Consider the following 26,776-nt stretch of genomic DNA (forward strand, 5'->3'; position numbering starts at 1 on the left):
CTTTCCGCCAGCTAGCACACTGCCAGTTTGTTGTCAGTGGATGGAAAATTGCGAGAATTAGCTTTTTGTCTGATCCCATTTCCCTGTGGCACCCGCTGAGTTGAATTGTTCGTGCACTGCATAAGCTAGATTCATTAAGGAAGACTAGTTTTGCTCTCCTTCCCTATCTGGCTTAGATACTCATCCGCTTTGTTCTTTCATTTATAAAAATCAGTTAATGAATTTCTCGAACAAATCACATTAGAAAACGCTATCTGTGTCTAAAACATGAGGATGCGTAACCTGAGCACGTCCATTGAGAATGGTAAATATACATATATATAACGCTATTTGCCCGAACAATCTGCAAACTTCGACTAAAAAGTTTTGGACATAAATGGCAATAGTGCACTGTTTGAGTGTCATGCCTACATGACAGCCCATCAGAACTACTGAAGAGCTTTTGCACGCTACCAATTTAATGTTCACATGGGAAAACATATGGCTCAGGTTAGATCACGTTCGTCAGCCGTTCTCTAGGACCCGGTCAGCTTAATAAGTTTTGGAATAAATGTAACGAAATTATAAATGATAAGTGGTTTTACCTGATCCGACTGCTTTAATTAGACCTAATAATAAGTGAAAGCAATCTTAGTGAAACTTGCGAAACATTCTTTAATATTGGAAACAAAAAACAGTATTTTGGTTTATCAAATTCCAACGTTAGATATCAAGATTCAACGAAAGACATAACGCCAAGTAAAAGGCGAAGTGGCCAGAAGGGACTCAAATCGACGACTCCTTACTCAAGGATTGCTTTTACACTATTTTCTGGTTCTTTGTCTCTAATTCACAAATACATTTTTAACGAAATACGAAAACTTAACTTATGCCTTGAATTAGTAGTTGACCATTACTTATAAAGAATGCCGAAAAGCCGCTGAAGTAGACTACAGAACGCTAGATCTTAAGCAAAATACGGCCTTGGTGTTTGTGTCGTTCGTGCACGCAATTAGAATGGGAATCCATAGACTGTTTCCCCTGCACCAGAGGGATAAATATGAATTTGCACTAAGTTAAGTGAGGTTGTAAGCTTCACGTTATGCTGGCCACGAACCTTCTGTGTATTTCTGGGCTATTATTTGCGCCTGCCATTGTCCAGCAAATATCCGCAACCACTGTCTTGGTTTTCATGTTTCTTTCAACGAAAACTTAAAAGGCCTTAGTAGCCCGAAGCATACATGCACCCACAATATATCTGCTCTAATTGTAAGGTAGGGATAAGAATGGCCAGTCAATGAACATACTCGGAAATTTCCATTTGCTCCATCGTCAAGTTCCAGTGTGTATCGATCAATAGATGTGGTGGACGACGGTTGCCATACCAACGTAATTACATTCCGTTCAGAAATGCATTCTTCAACGATGAACACAGGAGGCGACGGCACTGTAAATCACAGTTTGTCAATGACAGTCAGTAAACTTTGTCAGACAGCAAGCGCAGATGACGAATGCCTATTCCATTGGCTAGGAGAACAGTGTATCTAGACAGGTTTCCAAGCACTGATTTGCTTAAATAATGAATAAAGATTTAGATATTTTGGTCCCTGAACCGTGTTTTTTTCAACAGTGACTGAAAAGGCGTTCTTAGCATTATTGGGAAATTCCTATCAAGTCCAATGTTAATGGTCTGGACAGGTTCCCGTTCGGATACTTTCAAGACAGTCACCGATAAACAAGCACAAGTCTTGGGTCGTATATCTGATATTAGTAACGATATCGCATGACGATCGCCTTTGCCTTTACTGGTTCCGTACATGATGATTTGTATTATTTGTCATGATCGTAACAGAAACAGGTTAAAGTTTTCAAACTTGTTGTTACATAGGTCAAACTGAAAGTTCGATGCATTTGATTTTGTGAACTGAATGCAATCTTGCCACCCGTTTCCGTTACATTCAAGAGTGCAACGAAATATAGTAAAAGTCTTGCTGAAATTTAATCGTGTTAAAATAACTGGACCAACGAACAGGTGGCCAGTCTCTGGATAGTAACAGAGGATCATCGATTTCTGGCATGTAGATAAATAGATGACTGACACATTCATGCACCGTAGCAGACGTCCAAAAGTTTTTAGTTATTATGCAGGAGCACCAGGAGACGGTTGTTTGGACCGCATTGATCTGTCCTTCACACAGAATGGTGTGAACCGGAATGGTGTTTCGATGAAAACCAACCGCTGTCAGCGTGATACTCTAAAATAGAAGAGCCACAGAGATCACCGTCCGAATCCCAGGATTTGTTCACAAATTAAATTGCCAGCACAATCAATGTTTTTCGCAGTGCTCGGCGTTCTGGTTGCACATTTTGTGTTAGCGGAGCAGTGTGGTGAGTCAGACCGAACGCGCTCCACAGCGGATAACGTGCTTACAGAGGTATACCAAACTAATTCTGGTCTTCGAAAGTGATTCTTATTATGTTTGGCTGCTTTCCATGCGTTGTGCTTGGTCAACAACGACATGGACTTTGATCCTATTATCTTTCCTCTTATTCGTCAATGGCAGCTTAATTAAGATGGGCCTTAACCACCGGAGTGACAACTGCAAGGTCGTTTCTCGCGAGTTCCTATCTCTTGGTTCTGTTGGTACAGGGAAATATGTGATGAACTGTTTGTCAAAATCTCCGTTTAGCAGCATTGGAACTTTTGAGCGAACGGACCTGATTCTTCTATTTTACTCCATAATTACGACAGCTCCTTATGCTACGTTGGTCTGCATGTTTTTCGTGAAACAAGTGTAGCAGAAAAATTAAGTGATTTTTACAACCTGCCTGTGCAGTTCTTATTTTGATTACCGGTCTGAAGACAGTAAGAAACCGGTAAGAATTAGAATCAACAGCAGTAAATACAAAATATGTTTGCATACCTTCTCGTTTACGATTTGGCGCCTCTTCAGTTTCACATGCGTACGTTCTCACTGCTATAGTAACACAAATGGAACAATATGATGGTATTGAAAAAAATTGAAAAAATGTGTTGTAAGTAAAATAAAGAAATTTTCATTGTATACATGAACCAGTATTGTTCAAAATTGGTTATATTATATCACACCAATTTTAAGCAGGAAGTATTTGATGTTTTTTTTCAACATAAGTGTCCGAATATCAGAGGCATGCCCGAAATTTCTCCCAAACCATGGTAGGGAAAATTATGCCTGAAGTTTTAGCACTTTACGGAATTTATTCAAAATCGTGAAATTTTTCCGAAAAGTCAAATCTTATTTGGAATTTGTTTAAACGTACACAAATTATGCTGCTTGTGTAGAAGTTATATTTTCAGCGGCCACCATGGCTCAGTGCGATTTGTCTGTATAGAAAATGAAAGATTTTACACATAATGTGGTTTCTCCAAGTTTTTCAACTGCCTCCTAAAATGTTTTGAACGGTTAAATAAACATGATGACATCACTTTCGATCGCATAACTTCAAAAAGAGCAGTTGTTTGTGGTTTGTGCATGAAACTTTTTCTATCGTTGCAGCTGGTGAGCCAATAATCACAGCCAGTGGTGGGTAATTCGTCGCATCTAGTGAGGAACGATTCAAACGTTGTCCACATATCCACCTCGATAGAATTTCATTGGAAATTATGTAAAGGTTATCTCCGATTTCAGAATCATCCTTAGCTTTTGAACTTTGCAACGATCTGGATTTATAACTCATTTGTAAACCGGTGGTCACATAAAAATCAGCAGCGACTGGAACCTTGAAACTCCGCTCACACAAACAACCAGGTACAAGCAACATGACACTGGAGAATGGAGTCGGACCAGACCAACTTCCCGTGTAAATCTTTACTACCGAAAACACCACAGTTTTGGCAGCCTCTGTTTCGGTTCGCTTTCGGTGACTGATGGTAAATAACTTGCTCCAGAACTCGATTTTCGCACATTTTAATCTAACCACCACCTTCAGGATACCATTAAAATTGTACTTAAATTAGGATCACTACAACTAAAATCTATTTTTTCATAAGCGGGCAGGACAATATTAACATTACTTTTTATTCACTGTCATTAAGCCTCGAGACAACCACGGAGACAAAGGGAGCAAATTGCAGAGCTCTCCAAAAAAGTGTTAATCGAACTGCGTTATCCAAGATTAGTTGAAAGTTCGCAATAATCATTGCAGCTCTGGTAATGGATGGGTAGTTTGCATCCCACAACTATGAAAATTGCAGCCGTTGAATTGTTAGTAGTAAGATGTATGCTCACTGCATTCATTGGATGAGCTTCTTCAGGAGCACTTCATCCAAGCGAGCATCAAAACGTCGCCACTTGCTTTTTCTAATCTGATGAGTATCAGCTGCCATAGAAGAACGCATCACTCTTCCGGTAGATGGCAAAACTCCGGAGATAAGATGATAAAGAAAATTAAAGTTAATCTACTCAGTCCAATAGCGCATCAACATTGGCCGAAGCATTGGTGCCTAACTTAGTTAGAACGGAGTTACACAGGCAAATCTTTATGACAAAGAAAAACAACAAAACCTCGAGGCCCAAACACGACGATCATACAATCAGAAAGACGATCGATGAGGAAAACTGGTAGCTTTGACACCACTTCGAAATTTTAGCCGACAAAGACTCCAATTTGCTTGGCTAACAGACCACTGCTGGTAGGCGGATGGCAACTCCAACACGCAGAATATTTCTCCCTGTCCACCATAATTTGCCCGTTTCTTGGTATGCACCACTTCAAAGTTGGCGTGGGGAACCAAAATAGCTCATCGCGAACTATGGCGCAAAACATATAGAGATCCATCGATTGTTTTTTTTCGTGATGACTTATTTGGGAATTTATTTTGCCAGTCTATCCCATCTATCTTTCTGAGACACTGATTGTCGAAGGCTTGTAAACAATTTGTACACGCCGCTTGCACAACCTTTTCTCACAGATGTCTAACAATATAACTAACAATGCGGTTCGCGCGCCTTCGGACGCCACAGGTGGTGGAAACTGGCAAGCATGATTCGTACTTTTGTGGTCCGTATGTCGTCCATATTCGGCGCATTAACTACCAAACGATCGAAATTCCAGAGACTTATAACCTGGCATAATAAATGTTACAAACCTGACGTAAGTTCAGTATCAAAGTTGTTGTAATCTGCATGATCTGATGAGAATACCTGGGAGCACTTATGACGTAAGTAAGTCTAAATTTCAAGGGCCACTCATTAAGAAAGATTATTTGGTGGCATATAAGCTCATTAAGTACAATCAGTGACTTTAAAGTGTAAGGCTGGTAGAGTCATTGTACAATGCAAGTGAACTCTGCGCTCCCAATTTATATGTGAGAACTGTTGAAATAGCCATGTTTGGCTCCCATTTTCCATACTGTTTGTTTACAGTGGTAAAAGAAGTTTCTTTCACTTACTTTGATCTTCTTGAAGACGAAGTTCTAAAATTGCTTGTCTAATTGCCTCCACTGCGTTTCCATGCAGACTGGTTTCGCTTACGTTCCTGTCGTATTTCCTCATGTTCTTATTAGGTACCTTTCTAACGACTCCTTTGGATAGATGCACCTCGTGTTCTGGACTTGCAGGATACTGATAGACGTCCGAATCTTCCTGGTCGCTTGTAGGTACCGCTTGGTCTAGTTCCTGTGTGAAGTGGTATTCCGCGTCTCTGGCTCGCATGATCAGTGACTGCGATACCTGTCAAATATAAGCTCATTATCATTTTATGTTTTGTGAACGTAATCAACAGGAGCTTGCTGCTGGTTAATGTATGATCAATGTATAATCTCACCAAAATTTAATGCACACGCAGTGTGTCCAACAATTTTAACAACTTCCATAAACCATTTTGGCACACAGATATCCCCTCAATTTTGGTTAAGGTTAACCGCTTTCGAGTAGGGGTCAAACTTTGACAGCCCTTTCTTTTGGTTCTACTGGACCCGAGCGCCAAATGCCAATGACAAACTACCGATGTTTATCAAAACTTTCAGGAAAAGATATTAGGAGCGTACGGCTGTTAGCTCTAACCTAAAAGTCCGCTAGAGAGTGCAGGGTGATATTTCACCATTGTGGTGATCAATCAAGTGCACGATTTGTATCGTGTTCCGATTTGGACAAGAGCTTTTCCGTCCCAATTATGGACATTCAGTGAGTCATTTGAATTAGTACCGATTAGCCTAACTACATAAAACATTGAAAGAGAGTTACGAATTGTTTCACAAATGAATTTGATATTTAAGTCCCAAGAACTGTAACTGGACATGAGTCTTCAATTTATTCAAATCTCACTGGAACTACAGCCTTCTTCAATGACATACAAGTGAAACCCATATAAACATTCCCAAAATCGGACAAAGGTGCTGGAACTCAATCATCACAAGATCCCATATGACTTCCCGCCTCAAACCAACTTCATCCCTTCTCATTGCAAAGAGCAACTCCTGCATTTCCTAGATTCTTACAACCGTTAGGGTTGGTGGAACTCAAGGGGCTGGGGATTTGCCTGGTCAAACCGACGGACTGAACCGTTCATGAACGACAGTTGTGTTAGCTAACAACATTCACAGCTTTCGCCTAATAGGTAGACTGTATGACAACCGGTTCATGAGTGTACACCTGCGGAGTTACTGAGCGCAATTGGCTTATTATTGTACTCTTAGTTATATAGTGGGCTGAAAGTAAGCGTCCTTTTCAGGGTCTTAAATCCCACGTAGAATACGATCGCTAGAATAATCGTAACTTCAAAACATGGTCCCTGAGACACTAGTGGCTGATTGATATTGTGTCAAACCGTGACCTTATTTGGTCGCTGACGAGTCTGACAAGGTCTACTGGCTAATATAGTGCGTAACTACAATGGGCCATAACTCATGGCTGAGTAGTAGCTACTCTAAAAATGATAACTGAGGTAAGGTGTCTTTTGGGTTGTCCATTAATGTATATATATAGATATGTCAACGAGCAGTCAAAGCGCTTCCAAAGTTCAGAATGGTGGGACATAATCCACTATATAAATGGCTGTTTTGAGGCCAGAAGCGGGGTGTTTATTTTCTCAGTACCGTTGAAGAACACGCAAAAATATCAATTGTGCTATTAGGGAGCGTAGGAAGCGGATTTAGCGGCTGCATTATTTAGTTCATATATTTGAGGTTAAAAATTCCAAAGTGGTTGATAACGTCTCCAAATACCTCAGGATATCTTTCAAATTATTTGAATACTTATACTCCTTGAGGAATGTTGATCAAATGGGTTTAGAACGATGAAAGATAAAGAGGCTTAATTCACCCGAAGAAATCAAAATCCGAAGAGTTTCGTTTCGAGAATTTTGCTTCACCAACTATGTTCTATGTTATTAGATTGAGCAGTTTTCATCCTTTAGTAAACGTAGTGCCATGCAACTGCTTAGTATTTTCAAGTTTTAGTTATTGAATTGAACTTGGTCACAGATAGAACTGCTAATATCCACCACAATGCGAACTAGTCCGACATTAAATTACAACAGCTGAAAACTGCTTATAGTCGTCAACTGTGGTCGGCTACAGCGCAAAACTCGTAAAAGTGTCATGCAGTCACGGAAAAAACTCACCACCATAAACGCCGACGGATCACTTTCTTTCAACATTTCTATGCAGAATTGAATGAGCCCCGTCGATCGCGTTAACAATCCGGTAATTTGACTTATTTGGCCCTTCATGTTGCACAACTTTGATTCTCGTGCTTCTCGTAACCTGTTAGTAAGCTCCAGTTTCTTCTTTTCTAGCACCTCTAACAAAATGTTCAGCTGAGCGATTACCAGACGCTCCGATTCAAGCATTTTTTGCTACGGGTTTGAAAACATAAATTGCAGAGGATACATTTAGCCACGAGCGGGATAACCTCAAAAATACTATCGGCTAATGCATGGCAAGATTAACCCATGTTTGAGCCCGTGTAGATTATTGACATTACGGTCGGAGTTTATTCTTGTGTAAAAAAATCGTCTTAAAAATGGCAAACCCAAAACTGATGCGCGGTATTTAACCGCTCGAGGACAGACAAAGCTCAGATTTCATAAACCCTTTAGTGTATTTCAGCCTGTTGAATTTGGTGTTTTTTACCCAAGCGGACACCGCACTAAATAAAACTGATATTAATGGCTAATTTCATCGTTGACCAACAAGTGTGTTCCCTCGAAAAGTTGTCTGTATCTGTATTATTAGCCCAGCCGGTATTATCCGATCACTGTATTCAACCACATAACTATCATAATTTATTGATAGAATAAAGGGTATTGTAAGTCACTGCAACAACGTGAATATGCTTTGATACACTGTCTGTTTACAAACGACACAATGATGATGATTAGGCTTTATCTCAACTTACAGCTTAAACCATCAATCAAAAACTGAAAGTCGAAGTTTTCTTGAAATTGCCGTGCCTCATATGATGGCCAGCAATGCGTCAAATCTGTTAAACCTTCCCTGTTCGCATTGCGAGAACTCTCCCCTACAGTTCTGGAAAAGTGAGCGTCCGTTTTATTTGGTAACCTTATGAAAACAGTCTGCTGATATTTTATCTATATTCTTCATCATTTAGTGGGCCAGGTTTTCGTTCATTTTTGTGGCAATCAATTAAGCTTGCAAAGGTGTGTTTTTCTGTCTGAGTTTGACACAATAGGTCTCATATTTTTAAATTTGGATGCATTTCTAGAAAAACGTGCCTTAGGACTGTGTGGAAAAGGGATCGTGAGAGTTTTTTTGCTAAAATCCGGGTTTTATCAGCTTAGTAGCAGAACCTAGTTAACCATACTTGCTTCTACTCGTGAGGTTCAGAGATTCGTTCGTAGATAGGGATTCTGATGAAGCTAAGGGATTTACGTCTTTTTGTACTTTGACGCAAGCATAAACTTAACGATTTCTCACGGAAAGCAGCAATGTGAAACAAACTGGCCATCAGCTCTTGTTGGAATTTGACCTTGGCTTTTCATCTTCTCCGTCATCACATCCAAATCCTGATTCTGGTGAAATCCAACAAACTTCTGGTGTTTCCTCGGACTTTTAACTCTCCCAGAAAAGAGTGTTACTTGTTGGTGGTCAATAGTAGACTCTTCTGCTCCGAAAAGCACACCTGTTCCATCCATCGATAGGCTGTCTTCACAACGTTTATTATTTGCCTTAATTTAACGCGTATTTTATTTTGGAGATTACAACCCCGAGTTTTTTAAAAAAAAGCGTTGATCAGATCAGTTGATGGCTAGATATCTCTCTGCATTTTAACAGCATCCTCCACCGAACCAACATAAAGTTCCAGTGCCCAGTCATCCAGTTAACGCGATGAGACAGACTAGTGATTGGTCTGATAACCATGCCTTACCATATCAACAACCAAGGATGAACTTAAACTAACCGGAATCCTTCCGAAAATGATGCGATGTTACACAAACGCATGTATTCCAAAACTGGCCACACCCCTTTGGCGTCGCTAAATTAGGTTAGCTGATATGTGTTATTGAACCTCATTGTTTGCTGATTTTATGTATGTGCCAAGAAACGCCCATGATTTGGCAAACTATTTATGCATCACTGGTCCAATGACAATGGTCAATTGTCCCCAACTGTTTACGCTATTAGAAACTTTAGTCAAATTATGAATAGTTAAGAGTCACAGGAAGATCGGAAAGCGTTCTCCCTATTCAGACTCAGAAAATGCATAGGTTACGTGTTAGAATATGAACAAAAACAATAAATGAATTCGATCAGGAGGATTTCAGAGAAATTCTTGATAATCAGTGATCCAGCACAGATAGACTTTCCGGATACACGTCTCCTTTGTGGATGCATTTTTAACACCGCAACACTTTGACATGCAAACGACGCTAAATTGCTGCCAGAATGACGTTAGTTGTAAAACGTGCAGCTGAGTCTGTAAATTTGGTTGTAATTCAATATCCAATAATGTGCTCATTGTCGCACGTTAGAAATGGCTATTCTTTTGTTAGATGCACATGATATCTTCGTCTACCAAGCAGTTCAGCTGTGCAAAGACCACCAATGTTTACAGCTAGCAGATATTTGATTGTCCTTGTTTGGCCCACCTGCTGTACTTCGGTTAGTATCTTGGTTCGTTTTTCGTAACTAATCGAACGCGCATAATGATTGTGTTTATGATTTTATTGTTGATGTAATAAGTTGAACTGAGTATGAATTTTCTGCAGCGTACCGCCTGTGCAGATAGGTCACTTACATCTTTAACTTGTTTCTGAGTCAACAGCTCTTTCAGGTGTCAACTTGTAACCTCAAAGAGCTCACATCCTAGAAAACCAAGTCCACAGAGTGCTACCTTGACTAAGGAACAGTTCGACCGAGAAATTCCGGTCTGTGCTTTACACAGGAAGCAGCATTTTCCAAGAAGAAACTTCAAGTTCTGATCTTCAGAGCAGCGAAGGTGAACGCTTGTTTAAAATGTTCTACTTTGCAAGGGAGTGAGATGGTAAGAGATCCTAAAACGCTGCCGGCCTAAAAAATCTCTCAAAGGCTTTGCAGGTGAATGATCTAGAAGTGACATCAGCTTAACAACTGATGGATAATTTCAGGGAACTAAATGTATTATGTATGTGGTCATTGTTTCTTCTCTCAGTTTTAAAATGAAATCGTTGCTCTTAACAAACCATTATCTGGTCGTCCCAGGTTGTCCACGGAACAACACGACGTGATTGACGGCAATGCAATCAAACCAAACTGCTTGGCCCATGGAACAGCATTTTTTCCTAAATTTTTTGTGCAAAAGCTTGGCCCAGGAACAGCATTTTTTCCTAAATTTTTTGTGCAAAAGTTTGTGCGGATAACCTACCAATGATTAAAGTCAATATGAGATATTGCGCTAAAAACTCACATCGATTCACTCGTCAGTGTGATAGAAAAAGGAATCTAAGATCCGTATATCTCCTACCTAAAGACCTAAAAGACTCCCGTGCAATGCCAAAATTTTTTCCCGTCATTACTGTTTTACTGTGGACTTTCTACCATAAAAAACAGACGATCCTGTTTCGATAAGACAGAATTTCTATAATGACCTTGAGCATATTCCCCTAGTATTGCGTGTGAAATGGTTGGCAAACTCCTCCCGAAAGTCCCAGTAAGCAAGAGGAGAAATCAATCTACGCAACTACTAATTAACTGTCCAGGAACTGATGATTTGCATTAGTTGATATCCTTTTGGCAGAATGCAAAACGTGTTACCGGATGCCGTGCCATTTGTGTGTGAAATTTTATGTCTTCTTTTCCTCTGCAAATGCTAATCCCGCGATAGACATAAATTTCAATACATGGCGTGTTGTCACTCCTTGATATCAAACAAGCCTGGTGAAAAAGTCTATATAGTGTTCTGAACCATTGGATTCTCTATAAAAGAAAGACATATGAACGACCGTGTTTCTCGAAGAAGTCTCACCGAGTCAATACAATTTCAAATGATTTACTACTGAACTCAAAGTCAATACAACATACGGTGCTGACAGAATTGATTTTTAATCGCGAAACGGTCTAGATTACAGTCTAGATTACCGCTGTGACGTCTTAGAGGCATCACTGTGCCAATGGGGTTGTGTGTATGCGTATGATGGTGGACACATAATCCGGGAAGTGACCTGGAATAAGCTAGATGTGGTGTGCTCAAAAAAGCACTTCTTTCGATGAAGATTATAACTTTAGATACCTCGATCATCCAACTATGTATTGGTCGATTTTGATTAGATGGTGTTTCGCAGATCACTTGACAGAGTTACCTCATATTCACCAAATGATGTGTCCGCTGGATGATGCACTACAGAGTCGGTGGTAGAGAGCTTTCCGCATTCAAGCGGATTGCTCCCATTAATTAGCCAGTTTGATTCCTAAAATGTGCATCCGACGTATTCATCTGTAAAGTAGCGGAGGAGATGGGCACTTGCATTATAAGTATGATACTTCAAGCCAACATAGAAAACCAGAACCAACGCGAAGCTGTGGTAGACATTCTGCGTAAGGAGTTATATGCTGTTGGTTACGAAAGTCTGAAAAACGTCACCTCTAAAAGAAAGATGTACATAAAACAGCTTTTAATTGACGCTTTGGATTACAGATTGCTTTACTAGGGATGTTAAACGGCGTTCATTGAGAGTCTCTGTGAATCTGTTCTCCCGTAGTATGGAAGCAGCATATGTTGGTTTATCTGCTGAGACACCTTCCGTGCAGATTTTTATTGCTATTTTAGGGAGGGAGTAAAAAACGGATTGCGGTCTTTTGAAAGTGCAAATTTATTAATTTTCACAATACATACTGTTGGATGATATCATTCAAGGCTTGAATAATGCTGTCGCCTCGAAAAAAACAGAAATGCCGGTCTTAACTGAATAGAGAGATGAACCTTGTTTAACCGGTGGGAAATGGTCTTTTCTAGAATCGTTCAGTATGACAAATGTGCGGTTTACCCAACGGCACAATGGTGTGTGTTCTCAATAGGAATGTATGGAATCACCAGCACTTCAACAAAGTTATGCCCCGGAGCCAACGCTGTCCGATATATTTGTGTGTGAGATAGAATTTAGGGACGACGATTTCCGAAAAGATGAACATAAGATGCCCCGGCAACGTGATCAGTTTATCTGTTGACTCAGGCAAAGCTGAAAAACCTGATAAAAAAACAGCCTGTTCAAAATGTTGGAGGAATTTTCAGATAAATATTCTCCAGAATTTTCCATCGGAAAGTTTTGTGCCTCTTTGACTCACGCTCGAGACGTAATCGCGCCATGCTGAACTCAGTGCAAACCATTCACGAGTGAAAATACCACCCTGATTCGCGCAATCCTATCTCCATATTATTCCACCCGGTGGGTTGTGTAAGTGATTTATGCTAATTGTCTCATATCACACCACAATAGCATTCTGCCATGATTTTAGCTGCTGTTGTATGAGTCGTTTGACTGAGTCCTCCTTCGATATGCCTTAGTCAGGTAGCGTCACGGCTTCTTGCGCGTGAAAATCCTGCAACAGCTTACAAATTGCTTGCAAGTAGTTGGAGAGTTTTTTCCTCCAAAACAAATCTACAAAGAGGGTAAACATCAGGTGGATATTTGGTGAGGGGGAAGCCGAACAAACTCTTGCAACAGAAGTAATTTAGATTAAGTCAAACAAATAGCCCTAGATCGCATCAGTAGCCACAAAATGTGTACTTGCGTTTCAAAACATGAAAAATTATAACAGTGGTGTTACTGTTGTGGTTTTAACTCGCCAGTAATGTGACATCCGAGCCAGCGTAATGAGAATTTGTGCAGTAACATAGCTTAAAGGTCCTAGGATAGGTGAAATACGGATACGCATCACATTAGTTTCCTTTAAAAAGGAGGGTTTTATCCAGTGTTAGTTCAAGGACTCCAAGGACAATGACACCATTGCGTGCCAATTTGTCATCGGTGGCATAATAATATCTCATCAAAAAGCGGACACGTTTTGTTCATCTTGTTTGTTTAGATTATCTGACAAAAACTCAGACCCCAGTTAATGCTGATAAATTGAACATATGGAGTTTTGTAAGCACTGTTGTGAACATGGTCTATGGTATAAAATAAACGCAAAAACTGGGTTGTTGAAAAATGCTTATTCCATGTTTTATTCCGAAAGTTATTTCATGATTCTGTTGCAATGCGGAAAGGTCACTTCATGTGGCTTCGTATGACGTTAAAAAAGTCACTGTACAAATGTCCTCCTAGTTATCAAGCACTTTCAAATTGTAATGAGACTCACATTTACGGCTTCTGTTTTTGAGCGAAGCTGTTGAATAAATTCTGTTCCTGTGCGGGCTTTTTCGGAAAGTGACTGGAGTGCTTGTGATAGCTCGGTCTGTGGGAGAAAAAATCATTCGACGTATTAGTACCGCTAGTCGCACTAAAATCAACGGATGCACTAAAAGGTTTTTCTAAGAGTAGCTACGAACCTTTACCTGGTAAAAGTGCCCCGAATATTTCAATACCCATTCTACCTATCAAAAATACTGAATTACGGCAGTTCCAAGTTTGCAAACTGTTATCTCACATGTAAAAACTGTTTTCCGCTAAAATGAACTTCAGTTGTTGGATCCAAATTCTGTCCATTTACACATACGTTTCAATTTAAGTTGACGATATTTCTGCGTTCATTTTAGTTTCTGTGTAAATGTCTTATAAGTTACGTACGAAAGTGTTTTTGTAACAAAACTCCTCGTTTTACGAAGGTCTCCAGGAGAAATCGGCAAGCTCATATACGTGCTCAAATAGGACATCGTGTATGGGCACGAAACCAGTTAGCAACAAACTATAAAATACTACATTCTGTCACTCTCATGCTAAGGGTTACAACATTTTGTTAAATGAGCCCCGTGAACCGTTTGCAGTCCAGCCTTATCGGTGAGTGGGGTTGCCGCCATACCGAATTTCAGACGATTTTATGCAGTAACACATGCATCCGTCAGGTACATTTTTTAAATTGCCAAAAATTTTTTTCCTTTTTTTTACAAACTAAATTACTGAAAACCAATGTTGACATGCGAAGTTGGAGGTTAACAATCATTTTCAAAATTTACACGCAAATCGCCGAGTAATATGCTACCATGGAAAAAAAGGACAATCCAAACATTAACCAAAAATTAAAAAAAAATTAAAACTGACTTTTGATAGTAGCGCTAATGAATTTGTTAGCTTACAATCTGAACAGCACCTAGAAGCTATGTCTTATTCTTAAAGCACTTTTTTAATCGCAAACAACCAGCAAACATTTTTTTAAATAAAAAAATATATATCTAACACACGAAAGGCAAATCTGCTACAGCAGTCACGCAAAATGTGGAAGCTTAACTCTCGTCAACTATATATATACCTTTATAGTAGGTGATTACGATTAATAATAATGTCGTTCACGTGCAACTGAGCTCGGCTTAAATAATTTTATGATTAGAAAGTGCGCAGTTGATAAACTAACCTCAAAATATCATAACTATTTGATTTTATCGGCTGAAGCTAAACGGTAAAAAGCACTATCATCTAAACTTTTTGTTCCACGCATCCCGTCTTGAACAAGGCCACCTTAAGAAACGGGAATTTTAACGGCTTTACAAGATTGTCGAGTTTGAGTAAACCGGTGATAATAATAATAATGATAATAATAATCTGTGATATATTGTCCGAAACAGCATCTCCGTCTTATATGTTGACAATCACTGATCCATATGACTGTTAATTCAATTATGGAAAGAAAATTTTGTTAGTTTGTTCCTCTGAGACGTGCCTTTCATTATCAAGTAAATGATTGAGGTTTTACGAGCCATAAGACGCGTTTTTCCAAAAACATATGAGTAGTACGTAACGATCATAAATGATTCGCGAACAAACCGCGTCCATTTCCGCCCTGCTTGAGGGCTAATTGTTTAGGTGCAGTTTCCGGATCCTTAGGCATTTCTGCTAACTTAAGCACCATTTTGTTTGCATGTATATCCGGAGATTGTACGCACAATGAAAGTGATTGAAATGAACCCCTATGACAAACCCTCGCAGAAAATAACATCAATATTTTTTGCTTATCTGCAGCATACTTGTGCAACAACACCAATATAACACTTTGCTATTCACCCTGCCTGTACTTTGTCCACTCACGTGCATAGGCAAAAGTGCTCTCTCCTTGGTTCCTTTGTTTGTGTTTCCATGACTGTCAGAAAATGGATTCCAATGCAATCGCCAGAACGAACGCATTCGTAGTGCTTGTAGCTACGGTCAGTATCTAACCACATCCTTAAACCTAGATTGACAGCGCCCAAATGCATTTGCGGGTATACGTATTGTATTATCGTTTGAATAGGTCCAAACAGCCAAAAACTTATACATGCGTTTCATCTTACCTATGAACCCTAAACATATGGCAGAAGCAGATCTCATAACCGTTCATACGGTCAAATCCAGCCACACTTAGAAAACATAAGATTTCTGAATCACGGATGTGTATCAACTGCTTGGTCTTAACACTCCACAGACTGCGGAGATTCTGAAGAGGCACTTGTTTGGTGCTTTTGTCTTCCTCTTTACCACCGTTTATTGTCCTAGCTAACATGGTATTACAAGATGATATGCCACCCGGCGACTAGGTAACAAGCTATATTTTGAGAGTATGTCCAGCATTTATGACAAATAGCGCCTATCCTCAGTATATATTTGGAGCAGTTCCGAGGTCAAATCCAGTCTGAAATGCGATTATAGGCTTTTCACGAGGTGGTTCAAAAACACTTGATTTAAATGCTCCAGCCTGATGGTGTTAACCAACACTCGCGGGCCTTATCGTACTACGCCCATGTGGTAGGTCTCAATAAAGAGGGGAGACAATTTTCGGACTGCATCACATCGTTGCAGAAAGCTAGTTCTTTCGGCACTTCTGGATATTAAGCGTGTTTTGAAACACATGGATTGGAATTGTTTGAATAGGTTTGTAGGTGGAATTCGGTTAATTTGGTGACATAAGTGTGCAATCCTAACCATGTTACGCAAAATTGGTACGCAAATGGTACGCAAAATTGCTTGCGCTGAAGCAGGCATTTGGGTTGTCGATAGATGCATGAGCGGCCAAGATGATTCATGGTGAACGTAGATGGCAGATATTGCACTTTGCAGTGGTAGGTCTGGTTTATTAAAATTCAAAGGAATGAATAAGTGTTCCGTAACTATATGTTTGACCCTTCTATATTTAGTCAGGTTAGAAGATTGTGGAGAGCGTGGTGGCGTAGCTCACCCCAAAGTAGTAAAAACCAATGTTCTGGATCCGGTTTACTGTAGTGAGGGTTAAATTTTGATCAGAAATACCTCCACCATATCTGTAAAAGGAAGTATTGGGTACTGAATACAACGTACACCTACTTGCGGTTGTCAAATGTCGAAGAATAAAATCAGTGAAAAACTCTTTATCCGTCCCGCAGTAAACTACGTGATCGGTAAAGGCTAAAAATAGCTTTTTCTTTATACTCCCTATGGTATTTCATTTCTTCCACCCTAATGCTGAGTCTTCATATCTTTATCGTAACAATTTAGGATTTCTAGCTTTTCATGCGCAAAAAAGCTGTCAAAACACCGATTATGTCATTTCTTACGCTATCTTACGAAGATATTTCCACAAGTGTGTTCAGCGCAGAAGCTATAAAGGATTGCCTTCACCTCAGCTAGAAGCAATAACTCTGTCAAAAATCAAAGTTATGTTTAGAACCATCATGATTTTTGCATTGTTCATACATTGGTTTTATGCTTTCGCTTTCATTTATTAGTTTACTATCATCATTCGAACCGAAAAGCTGCTGATCGACTGAAGCACGCTTCAAGAGTTCGTAAGCACAAAGAACAGGGACCACCATATAATTTGTTTGCATTTGGACTTACTACAATCGGCCATCCACGCAGCTGAGATCATAGCTGTCAATCGCAATTTGCTGTCTTTCTAAAGCAGTTAAACAATGATGAAAACGGTGTGTGGAATACGGTTGTGTTATGTCGGAACCCATGATTATTCAAATGCTTAATAAAGACCACTTGCCGATAAACCGCCTGGTGCATTTACTTTGTACACATCCGTTTGTTACGTCAATTATTTTATCCCTCAACTTTTTACCCGTGTTATCAGCCTTCAATTATGCTATTTGCTTTCATTCATGTTGTCTTATCATTTCTTACCAACCCGAAAGATAACTAATTGCAGCCCATTTCAGCCAAAGTGATATCAGCTACCCAAGCAACTTGTAAAGCAGCAAACAAAAGTCTTAGTCAAAGCACATCTAGTTTTCCAGAAGCACAGTCTAGGTTAAATAAATCAGTCAACCGCAAATGCTGAGCAAATCACTGCTGAAAATGCTCTGGGAAGATAAGCAAAACGATAAAATTTTCAACTTATATAGTTCAATCATTCGAGGCACTAGAACTCTCCATGATCACAAAACTAATGTGATAATTCATGTTTAGTTATACATTATCACTGGGCCTCAATTTCCTAATTTATCAGAACGTTTTCAGCTTGGATACTTTTGTTGGTTGTTAAATGGATTGCTTTTGACCTATTCGTCAGGATTAACAGTATGCCTGCAAAGGTTTCACAATAATCATGATGTTATCAATGTGCACTGACAGCCTGTAAACCGTGAGTGATCCCTATCCTCTGCATTACATACCTGAACACACACATGACAAATTGAATAACGCCTGGAGGAACAGTTCTTCCCTACTGAGACATTCCTGACAAAACCGATAAACTAAGACCCACAGTGAGGCATCCACTGTGAACAAAGCCCGGGGAATAGTAGCAGATGCCCATAGTTCTTCACGGTTTTTCAATCACATTACCGTGTCGAAAACAAAAAAGTGCGCATCGTACTTTGTCATTATCAACTGAGAAGACAGCTAATGAACTGGAACAGTCGGGCCCAAGGGCGAAGCGACTACTATTGCAAATCTGGTTGTCCGAATCTCAGAAGGAACAATCAAAGGCAGCCGGTCCAAAATAACGTATGAAAGTACAAAAGATCGTAGAAGCGTGCAACTCCACATCGTCCAAAACCTCAACTAAATCCACTAAAGATGTGGTTAAAATACCTTAAATTTTGGCGTCTTCCAACCGTTGAGACTACTGGCTATCCGAATGAGGCATAAACAACTTTCTTAGTTGTTAGCTCACCGAATGATAATGTGCTTCCTTTCCACATAACTGTAACCAGTGAATAATAACGGGCCTACAGAAATTCAATATAGCAAACTAACGTCTTATTAACCGACACGAGGGATTTATCTATATCAACAGTCATTATCCAGAACCCGAAAGCAGAAAAGGAGCCCAGCTAACTGGACAATTTACTACTCGAATAATTTGCAGCTGACTTAATTACTGTCATTTATCATTATCAATAGATCTTGTGTCCAAAGGAAGTTCGATCGCACTGACGCGTCTACAGTTTTTGAATAAACTATGCATTCGCTGTATGTTCACATTACTCTGTTCAGCTAGAGGATCTGAAATAGTGCTACTCCAAAATTACCGTCCAAAACAGTGTCAAATGACACAAGCAAAGCAGTGAACGAGGTTGTGTACAGAGGAAAAAGTAACCTAAAAGGCTAAATGCCTGGAAAGTTTGAAAGACGTTGGTCATATAACATGACCACAATGGGATTGTTTAAGAGTGACTGACGATTACATTTCATGTGTACGGATTGTCTAAAGTGCACAAACGAAGCTGTCGACTAGGCGCACTGACTAACACGGGCAATTTGTCGAACTACACTACTCTTATCATTAGGATTTCCTGATGTAATATCCTCCTAAATTCTTAAAATGCATTCATTAGACTAAATCTGCTTATCTTTGGATACGGCAAGAAACCAAGGGACTACAAGACAAAACCTTTACAATTGGTTTTAACAATCATTACAACCGAAGCATACAATGATAACCGTGCATTTTTGTCTTCATCCTCCCAATGTTCCCGGAGTTTTGCCAAAATTTTGACACCTAACTTTCAACCCTGTATTGGAGTGTTGCAAGCCACGTTTTCCTGAGTACTTGTGGAAATGTCGTCTACATTTTTGACAGTAATCTTTAGTTAGCACGAGACTCACTAAGAAATGATTTACTGAAATTTTTCTGTTGATTTCCACTAATTTTCTGCATACGCTTTCCGCTATAATTAATGTAAATGTTATGGAGAGGAGCAGAATTCCGTTAGAAAACCCACATCTCTTACAATTATGATGCGAAACATTGTCGTGTGTTTACTCCGTGCAGAGATGTTTCCTTGTTGCATACGCAAGATTATCTACTTTTTTCAAAAAAAATGGGAGCAAACTTTTAAATGCCAACTTCCTGACAGTGGCGACAACATTTACGGAGTGATGAAAAACCCTACTTTCACGTCAGAAGAGCAAAACTTATTCTGGTTGACCAATGTTACATCGATCAATTTGCTGTTTAATTAGCCTCTGGTGAGTGACAGGTAAGCCCAAAAGTTAATACAAGTCTCGCATAAAAAACAAAACTCCCCATACCTTTCCTCTGCACCCATGTATTTTTCCAGAATCTCCGAAAACCGTCGTCGCTGGGCCGGAAGTTGTTGACATGCCACATATGTTGGACTCTGGTTGACATGGCCGAGGGTGGGCGTGACACAAGTGAAGTATAATGCAGATCAACCTTCATTAAGCTCCACTATGTTTGATTAGGTATATTGGTTAGAACCCGTTTAAACTCGCTAAACACTTTCTCTCTGGTAGTATGTCCATCTGAATCGGGTTTCATCTTCTTAGTTCTAGCGAAGTCTGTACCGCAGACAGTAACCAACTTGGAATTTAAACCGGTATTTGATATCATTTTATTCAACCTGCAACAATATATCAGTTGCACAGGGTTTTTTTCTTTTTCTAATATCAAGGCGTGGCTGTACTCAGTGAACTGAGTACGCACATTTGCATAGATAGAATGTCACCTCACCTCCTGGTTCTTTTACAGCTTCAACGCAGTCACTGCATTTCAGCAGTCTTAAAGTTGCATTAAAATTAAAATTTGGGTTCACTGCTGCCTATATTTCAAGCCGTTGCTGGCAAGTCTCAGAGGATATCATTCCTGCAATTGCAACATTTTGTAGCGGTCATCCACCTACAGCTTTCGAAAGTATATCCGATTGGGCGGTGCTGTTTGATTTATTTGATAGCCTCCAATCAGGACAAAGTTCCAAACTAGCCAGCTTTTCGTGAGCTGGTCACATTTTTACCAGCTTTCTCTCACCGCTCTAAAAATAACTTGCACGTAAACAGTGATGGTTGTCTAGAATAAAGCGACAAAATTTCAATTCGTAGTCATACTGATAGACTGAGAGGAATGTCAAGACAATCATGAACCTGATGGCTTTTAACGCACGTATCATTCTTCCTTCCGTTGAATTACGATGCCGCAATCCACTGACATTGACCGAGATAAAAGAAATAGCAATAATTACTTCCGTAACATCAAATCCTTTTTATAGCAAAACGTTCAGAAGGATACTTATATTGCAGATTACAAAGGTCTTCTATCTGGCGTCTACTATATTTCCGCTTGGTTTGAATGAGTCGCCTCCCATGTAATGAGAAACATTACAGCTGACCATGGCGGGAACCTTGTGAATATAACAATACCACCAAGTAGGAAAGCGGGTAAGATGCCGGTTTCTATTCTAATCAAAAATCGTCACTGCTTGGAAATTTGTTTCAAACGTTCTGGATCTGCCTCTACACAGTCTTTCTAACCAACTCAGTCAAAAATTAGTCTATCATTCCTACTAAAAGTTCGGAATTTTCTGTTCTGCTTTGGGGTTGTGGGCTGAAAACCTCCGTAAAAATCAAAGCTAAATGCACGCTTTTATCACATGACTATGCAGTTTTGAGTATATACGCTGTAAAACATCTCGCCATTGTGTATCTGAGAAAACACGGCAGAATAAAACATTCGAAGCTATACGAAACATCTTGCAGAGAATGCCAGTTTTCGGAACTTTGGGTGCAAGGTACGTCCAAAGGTTTTTCAGGTCGTCCTAAATGTGACCATTCCAAAAAATCTAGTGCGCTTAATTTGGTGTCCAGGTAACATGAATGCTTGGCCCAAGTCTAATTCAGCTAAAACGTATGACTGTTAAGCACTTTATATATATGATATCATATTATATTACATCATATTATATTATATATATTATATTACATTATATTATTACATTATATTTGCCTTTATTTAATCAACTGAGTAATTTGTTAGATATCATGGGTGACGCAGGCTCAAAAGAGAGGCCACTATCTTGCATAATATAGATCTGACGACTTGAAGAGCCTGCTAGAAGTTTTGAACAAAAAACCACCTTTGATACCATCTCTGGCAACACAGTGCTTTAGGTGCAGTCTGAGCTCTCTCTACCTGTTTCATTCTAATAACTGTTTCTTCTATGTAGACACCATTAGCTACCTCATTAGAAAAAAATTGTGGCTGCGCTAAGGACGTTATGTGGAACTTCTTAGTAGCTCTCTACTTCACTAGTTTTATGTCAGTGGCGCCGGAACAACGCCAACACGTTTTCCACCAGACGTAAGTTGAATTTCCCTATAGCTTTATCAGCAAGAAATCACCGCCAGTAGAACCCACGGCCACAGTGTGCTTTTGGCAATAGTAAACGCAATATGACGTATGGCGTACAACAAGTACAGCTTGACTGATTATAATGCGTAGGGAGCGGTTCATTTAGCTGAAGTACATGCTTTTAACTAGTACTGATTTTTTATCGCTGCGACCTCTCCTGTACTTTGCCAGAAAACAAGCTAGATAAAACAAACCTCTAGTGCCAACGAAACTGACGCAAGCATTCACTTAAGGTAAAATTAATCTTTCGTTCCTAGCTTATTTTTGGACAGGTTAATTTGGTTAATAAGTGGTTCATTTATATTAGAGACTAAACGTGACCAAGCTATATAGTAGTGGTATTTTTTTCTTATTTTTCTCTGTTTGCTTGTCCCTTGAATATTTTTCACAATCTACGATTTGCTTTCATGTAACTCAGTTACATAAAATCATTCAATGCTCTCGAGTCTAAACTACAGAGCCCACTTTCATTTCTAGATATGATTTATATATGTATATATATGCTTTTCTCCGGCTTTTCGAGTCTTTTCTGGACGCGCACACAAATTGGCTTTGATTTACTCTGTACAAATAACTGTCCTAAAAACCAGACCATAAAATGCTGCAGAGAGTTAGGTAACGGAAAAATCAGACAGTCTAAAACTGGAATCCAGACCCAGTGAACTTAGTTCCCTCAACGTGCATTACACCTGACGCTATCGAGGAAATTGGTTGCAACGGAATGAATATCCCCTGGGGCTGGATAGTTCCTAAACACATGTCGGATTCTCTCGCATAATCAACGGCCCAACAAGAGTCCCACCTCATATGTTCTTATGTAAGAAACGTTTTGGTCACTTGCATTACTGACTGCTTTGCTATGAAACAAATATTTCTGCAATACCACCAGACTTCGCATTAGCTGCTCGTTAGGATTATTTTTTAACACTAAGCTATATCGACAAACTTAGCAGTGGAATGTGGGAATAGATCTCATCTGATTTTTGATTCAAGCAGCATGCAATTAATAAACTATTTTTGATCCAACCAAGTTTTCTATTACGAGGTTCTTAGTTTACAGGTCAAAGGAGTGAACACTTTATGTGGATAAACAAACTCAGCGTTCAAACATTTTCGGTTCGAAGTGTTTATGTTGCGCTAACGCTTTGCGCTCCTGAATTTCACGCCAGTCCGATTCCATGGCATTCAAACACGTTTTTTGAATCGTTCTTGTTGTCGTGACTTTTGGGAGTGTCTACAGTTTTTTTAAAAATGGGTACCATGGGGACTTTTATTACTTCCTTTCAGGGCAAACCGTTTCCTTGTGGTTAAATTAGACAGTCACATTGTTAGACTTCAGCTCAGTATTATTCCGTCATTTTCTCTACAAAACGAATTTTTCGCCTAGACATTTGTTATCTTTTTTATTTGTTTGCGTATTTGCTCCTGAAAACACGTTGCTTTGATAAAGTCAGCGGTCTTAAGATTCTTTAAGTCTGCGTCACTTCAACAAATTCTGTAGGCCTTAGGGCTTAAACCATTGTAATAAATCACTCTAAAACTTCCCCCACACCATCTGTAGCCTAATTATCACGCTTTTATTTCTGGTTCATTATATACCCTTCCTAAAGTATGCGGCTCGGAGTACTTGCAAGCGTTACAGTTTGAACGACCATTCTTCCTCTTAGGTGAAAACATATGGCAAACTTTGTTGGGTGCCTGTGTGCAAACCACTTTCCAACAGTAGGTCATTTGTCTTGCGTTTGGAAATCAAATCCATCTTCATATTTACTGGGTTTCAAACACTATTTGCTTTCCTTCACCTTTGTTACAAATTCGTTAGTTCTGCTCAGTTTAAAGAAACACGTCTCAGATTGTGATAGCTTAATTTATGTTCTACAAACAAATCGCCGTGAAAAAACATTTGTTCTTTCGGGAAAAGTGATTTCTGTTGACTTTTATTTTATCACTTTCAGCTATCTGTCTGCGTTTGAACAGATGCCCTAGCACTTGCTGTAAAATTACGCAACTTTATCACTTGGAAGTACCAAACTCAGACACCCATTCAGCTTATTTTCAACCCCACGGGAAATCGTGTGTATTTGCCACTGGTCCACAATCCTATATCCCACAGTCTTGCTAAAGAAGAGACCGTTTAATCTAATTACATCCACTACTTCAGCCTGAATGATCAAGAAGGATACAAGAGTTCTTGACAAAATCTACATATCCCTTTTATTATGATTCTACATACAAGCTCGAACTCGAAAAGCCTTATCATTTTCATATAAAGTCATCCTGTTTATCTCATTAACCGAAGTTTCCTTCGTTAAATTAGGGAAACCAGATTTCGTGAAGTAGAGTTAGAATTCTCGAAGGTGAGACTTCTAAAGCAAATTGTTTGTCCGTTTGCGATAGCTTATGTTTCTTATCTCTTGAATTATTCAGATCATGGGAGGCATTTACAAGTGTCTGAGTACCCTTAATTTGTACGTTTTGAAAAAAATTCCAGCAACTACAATAAATAAACCCCTCACGAGGGTCAAATGAAGTAAAAAACAAACTACAGGTCTACCATACACAGTACACGTCTTTTAGATAAAATGACAGAGAGTACACTACCAGGAAATTGTCCACTCACCAAAAAACGCGCGATTTGCTGCAAAATACCCTAAGTCCCGACTTGAGCATTTCAACAAGAAACCAGTCATGAGCACGGCATATGTTGGAATTACCCTGAATAACACATTCAAAAAGTGCTGTAAATTGACTGCCCGAGCCTGAGCCGTTTAATAACTGAAATTGTCTATGGTTATCACCTTACTACCCTAATTTGTTTACACTACTTCAGCAAGCTCACAAGCATGATGAATTCTCCCAACCGGAGTTTTCATTCATAATTATTAGGCTATAACAATAACCTGGGATGGCACTGTATTCGGTCTACGAGACGAGCGACTTGGAACAATACTGATGATCCCAAAAAGATGTTGGTGTGTCAGAAAATATCTTTGGGTATTTTGGAGGGCATTAGTTAGGGAGATAGCACGAATGATAACCATGTAGCCAGCACTGTTGCGGAACGGGCAATACGCTTAACCGTCGAAACATACCTTGCTTCGGTGCATTCAAATCTAGCGTTTGTTGCAAAATGTCGTGAGGCCATATAACTTAGTCAAATGTCATTGTGGGAATAAACCTCGAAAGGTGATGTCAAAAGGTGGAATAAAGAATGCAAACATATGATTATAATGTATTATTGAATTGTTTATCTTTTAAAAGGAATCTGACAAATTCAGTGCTAAATAAACCATAGGTCTATGAGACTCGCATCAATCACGGCAAAGTTACATGATGCAGCCATTCCTGGGGCATTAAACAAGTCCACTGGTTCCACAAAATCTGCGTTGGCGGCACCTGGAGACTATTTCCTCTGTCGTCCTCCCGTGTTTTGACCATAAATCTTAGTTTATAATATTTTAGTGTCCCTTGTCACAATATGCTTTCAACACTTGCAAGAAACCAAAACTGTTTGACCAGGTGTATCAGCAAGATAGTCTAAACAAATTGGCAATCCTGTCCAGGTCATCACCCAGTTCATCGTCTCACTTTGTCAAATAAATGCATGTCACTGACTCATCACCCTGTACAACTACCAGAGGTGTCATGTTCATTTTCATTTTCTCTGCAGACAAAGAGTTATGCGAAGTTTTTTAAGACCAGCCCGAAAATTTTTCATTATAGACGTTGAAATCGTCTTTGTAACAATGAAAGAAAGCATTTTATGGTAAAATCTCAAATGTATCATAATTTACTTTTCATATTAGGCTAAATAACGTAAGTTTGATTTCGGCCTGTTTCAGTTGTATCTTATTGTACAAATTCCGACAATTTTTTATATATCTTTTACTTCCAATTTAACTGACCTTTAACTGAAATGCTTCCATCGGGTGTTTGATAGGGCTATTACTTTAGGTAAGTGCAGGAGGCACTTCCGCAAGTTCAGAAACTTTCCACATGGGGTGTGGTCGTATGTGAAGGACATCAGTAATGGGTGGAACACCTAATGAATAATGCGATGAAACAGCTCAACTGTTGGTTTGGACGTTCCCAAATTCGGATCGTTTCTTAAACTCACCTACTTTATTAGTCATCGGGCTTTGTATATGCTAACTACTGTCAATTTAATTCTACGAGTTTTTAACAGGAGATCTGGTTGTCAAACCTCTTTGGAGTGTATGAACTTGGATTCAAGAACATCTAACTAAGATAACCTATCTGTTACTTTCTCAAAATCAACAAGTGTCCTCAAGAGATCATTTTTTCACTCGGGTTCTGACCCCGTTTCTCAAAACTGAACATCGCTACTCATTTCTCCTACAGGCCGAACCCCAGTAATTTTTAAACGCAACGTAACCAGTCGTGGAATGAACACTGGAACATATCTGAAATACAAACGACAGATATTTGACATTGATTCAATTTGATACCACTGTCTTTTAGATTCAATTCTGAACTTTGCCTTGTGTCTATCGCAGTAAACCTTTGTCCTCAGCCGAAAATAAAAAAAACGTTTCAATAGTAAAGAAATGCAGAAATCATTTATGTCACTTACACGCCACGAAGACATTGAAATGAATTGTA

At 39.3% G+C, this 26,776-nt stretch overlaps 1 protein-coding gene across 1 annotated transcript in view; it reads right to left on the reverse strand.

Moving 5' to 3' along the window:
- Nucleotides 1-26,776, reverse strand: part of T265_00552 (hypothetical protein) — a gene marked incomplete at both ends in the record, with an annotated part of 64,635 nt that overhangs the window by 23,115 nt on the left and 14,744 nt on the right. The window contains 5 exons of the mRNA XM_009164356.1: nt 1,287-1,426; nt 2,904-2,957; nt 5,411-5,690; nt 7,582-7,815; nt 13,754-13,849. Of these exons, the coding sequence (XP_009162620.1) occupies nt 1,287-1,426; nt 2,904-2,957; nt 5,411-5,690; nt 7,582-7,815; nt 13,754-13,849 (804 nt within the window). The remainder of the gene's footprint in view (nt 1-1,286; nt 1,427-2,903; nt 2,958-5,410; nt 5,691-7,581; nt 7,816-13,753; nt 13,850-26,776) is intronic.

This window comes from Opisthorchis viverrini (assembly GCF_000715545.1).
Source record: "Opisthorchis viverrini unplaced genomic scaffold opera_v5_5, whole genome shotgun sequence".
NCBI classification, from domain to species: domain Eukaryota; kingdom Metazoa; phylum Platyhelminthes; class Trematoda; order Opisthorchiida; family Opisthorchiidae; genus Opisthorchis; species Opisthorchis viverrini.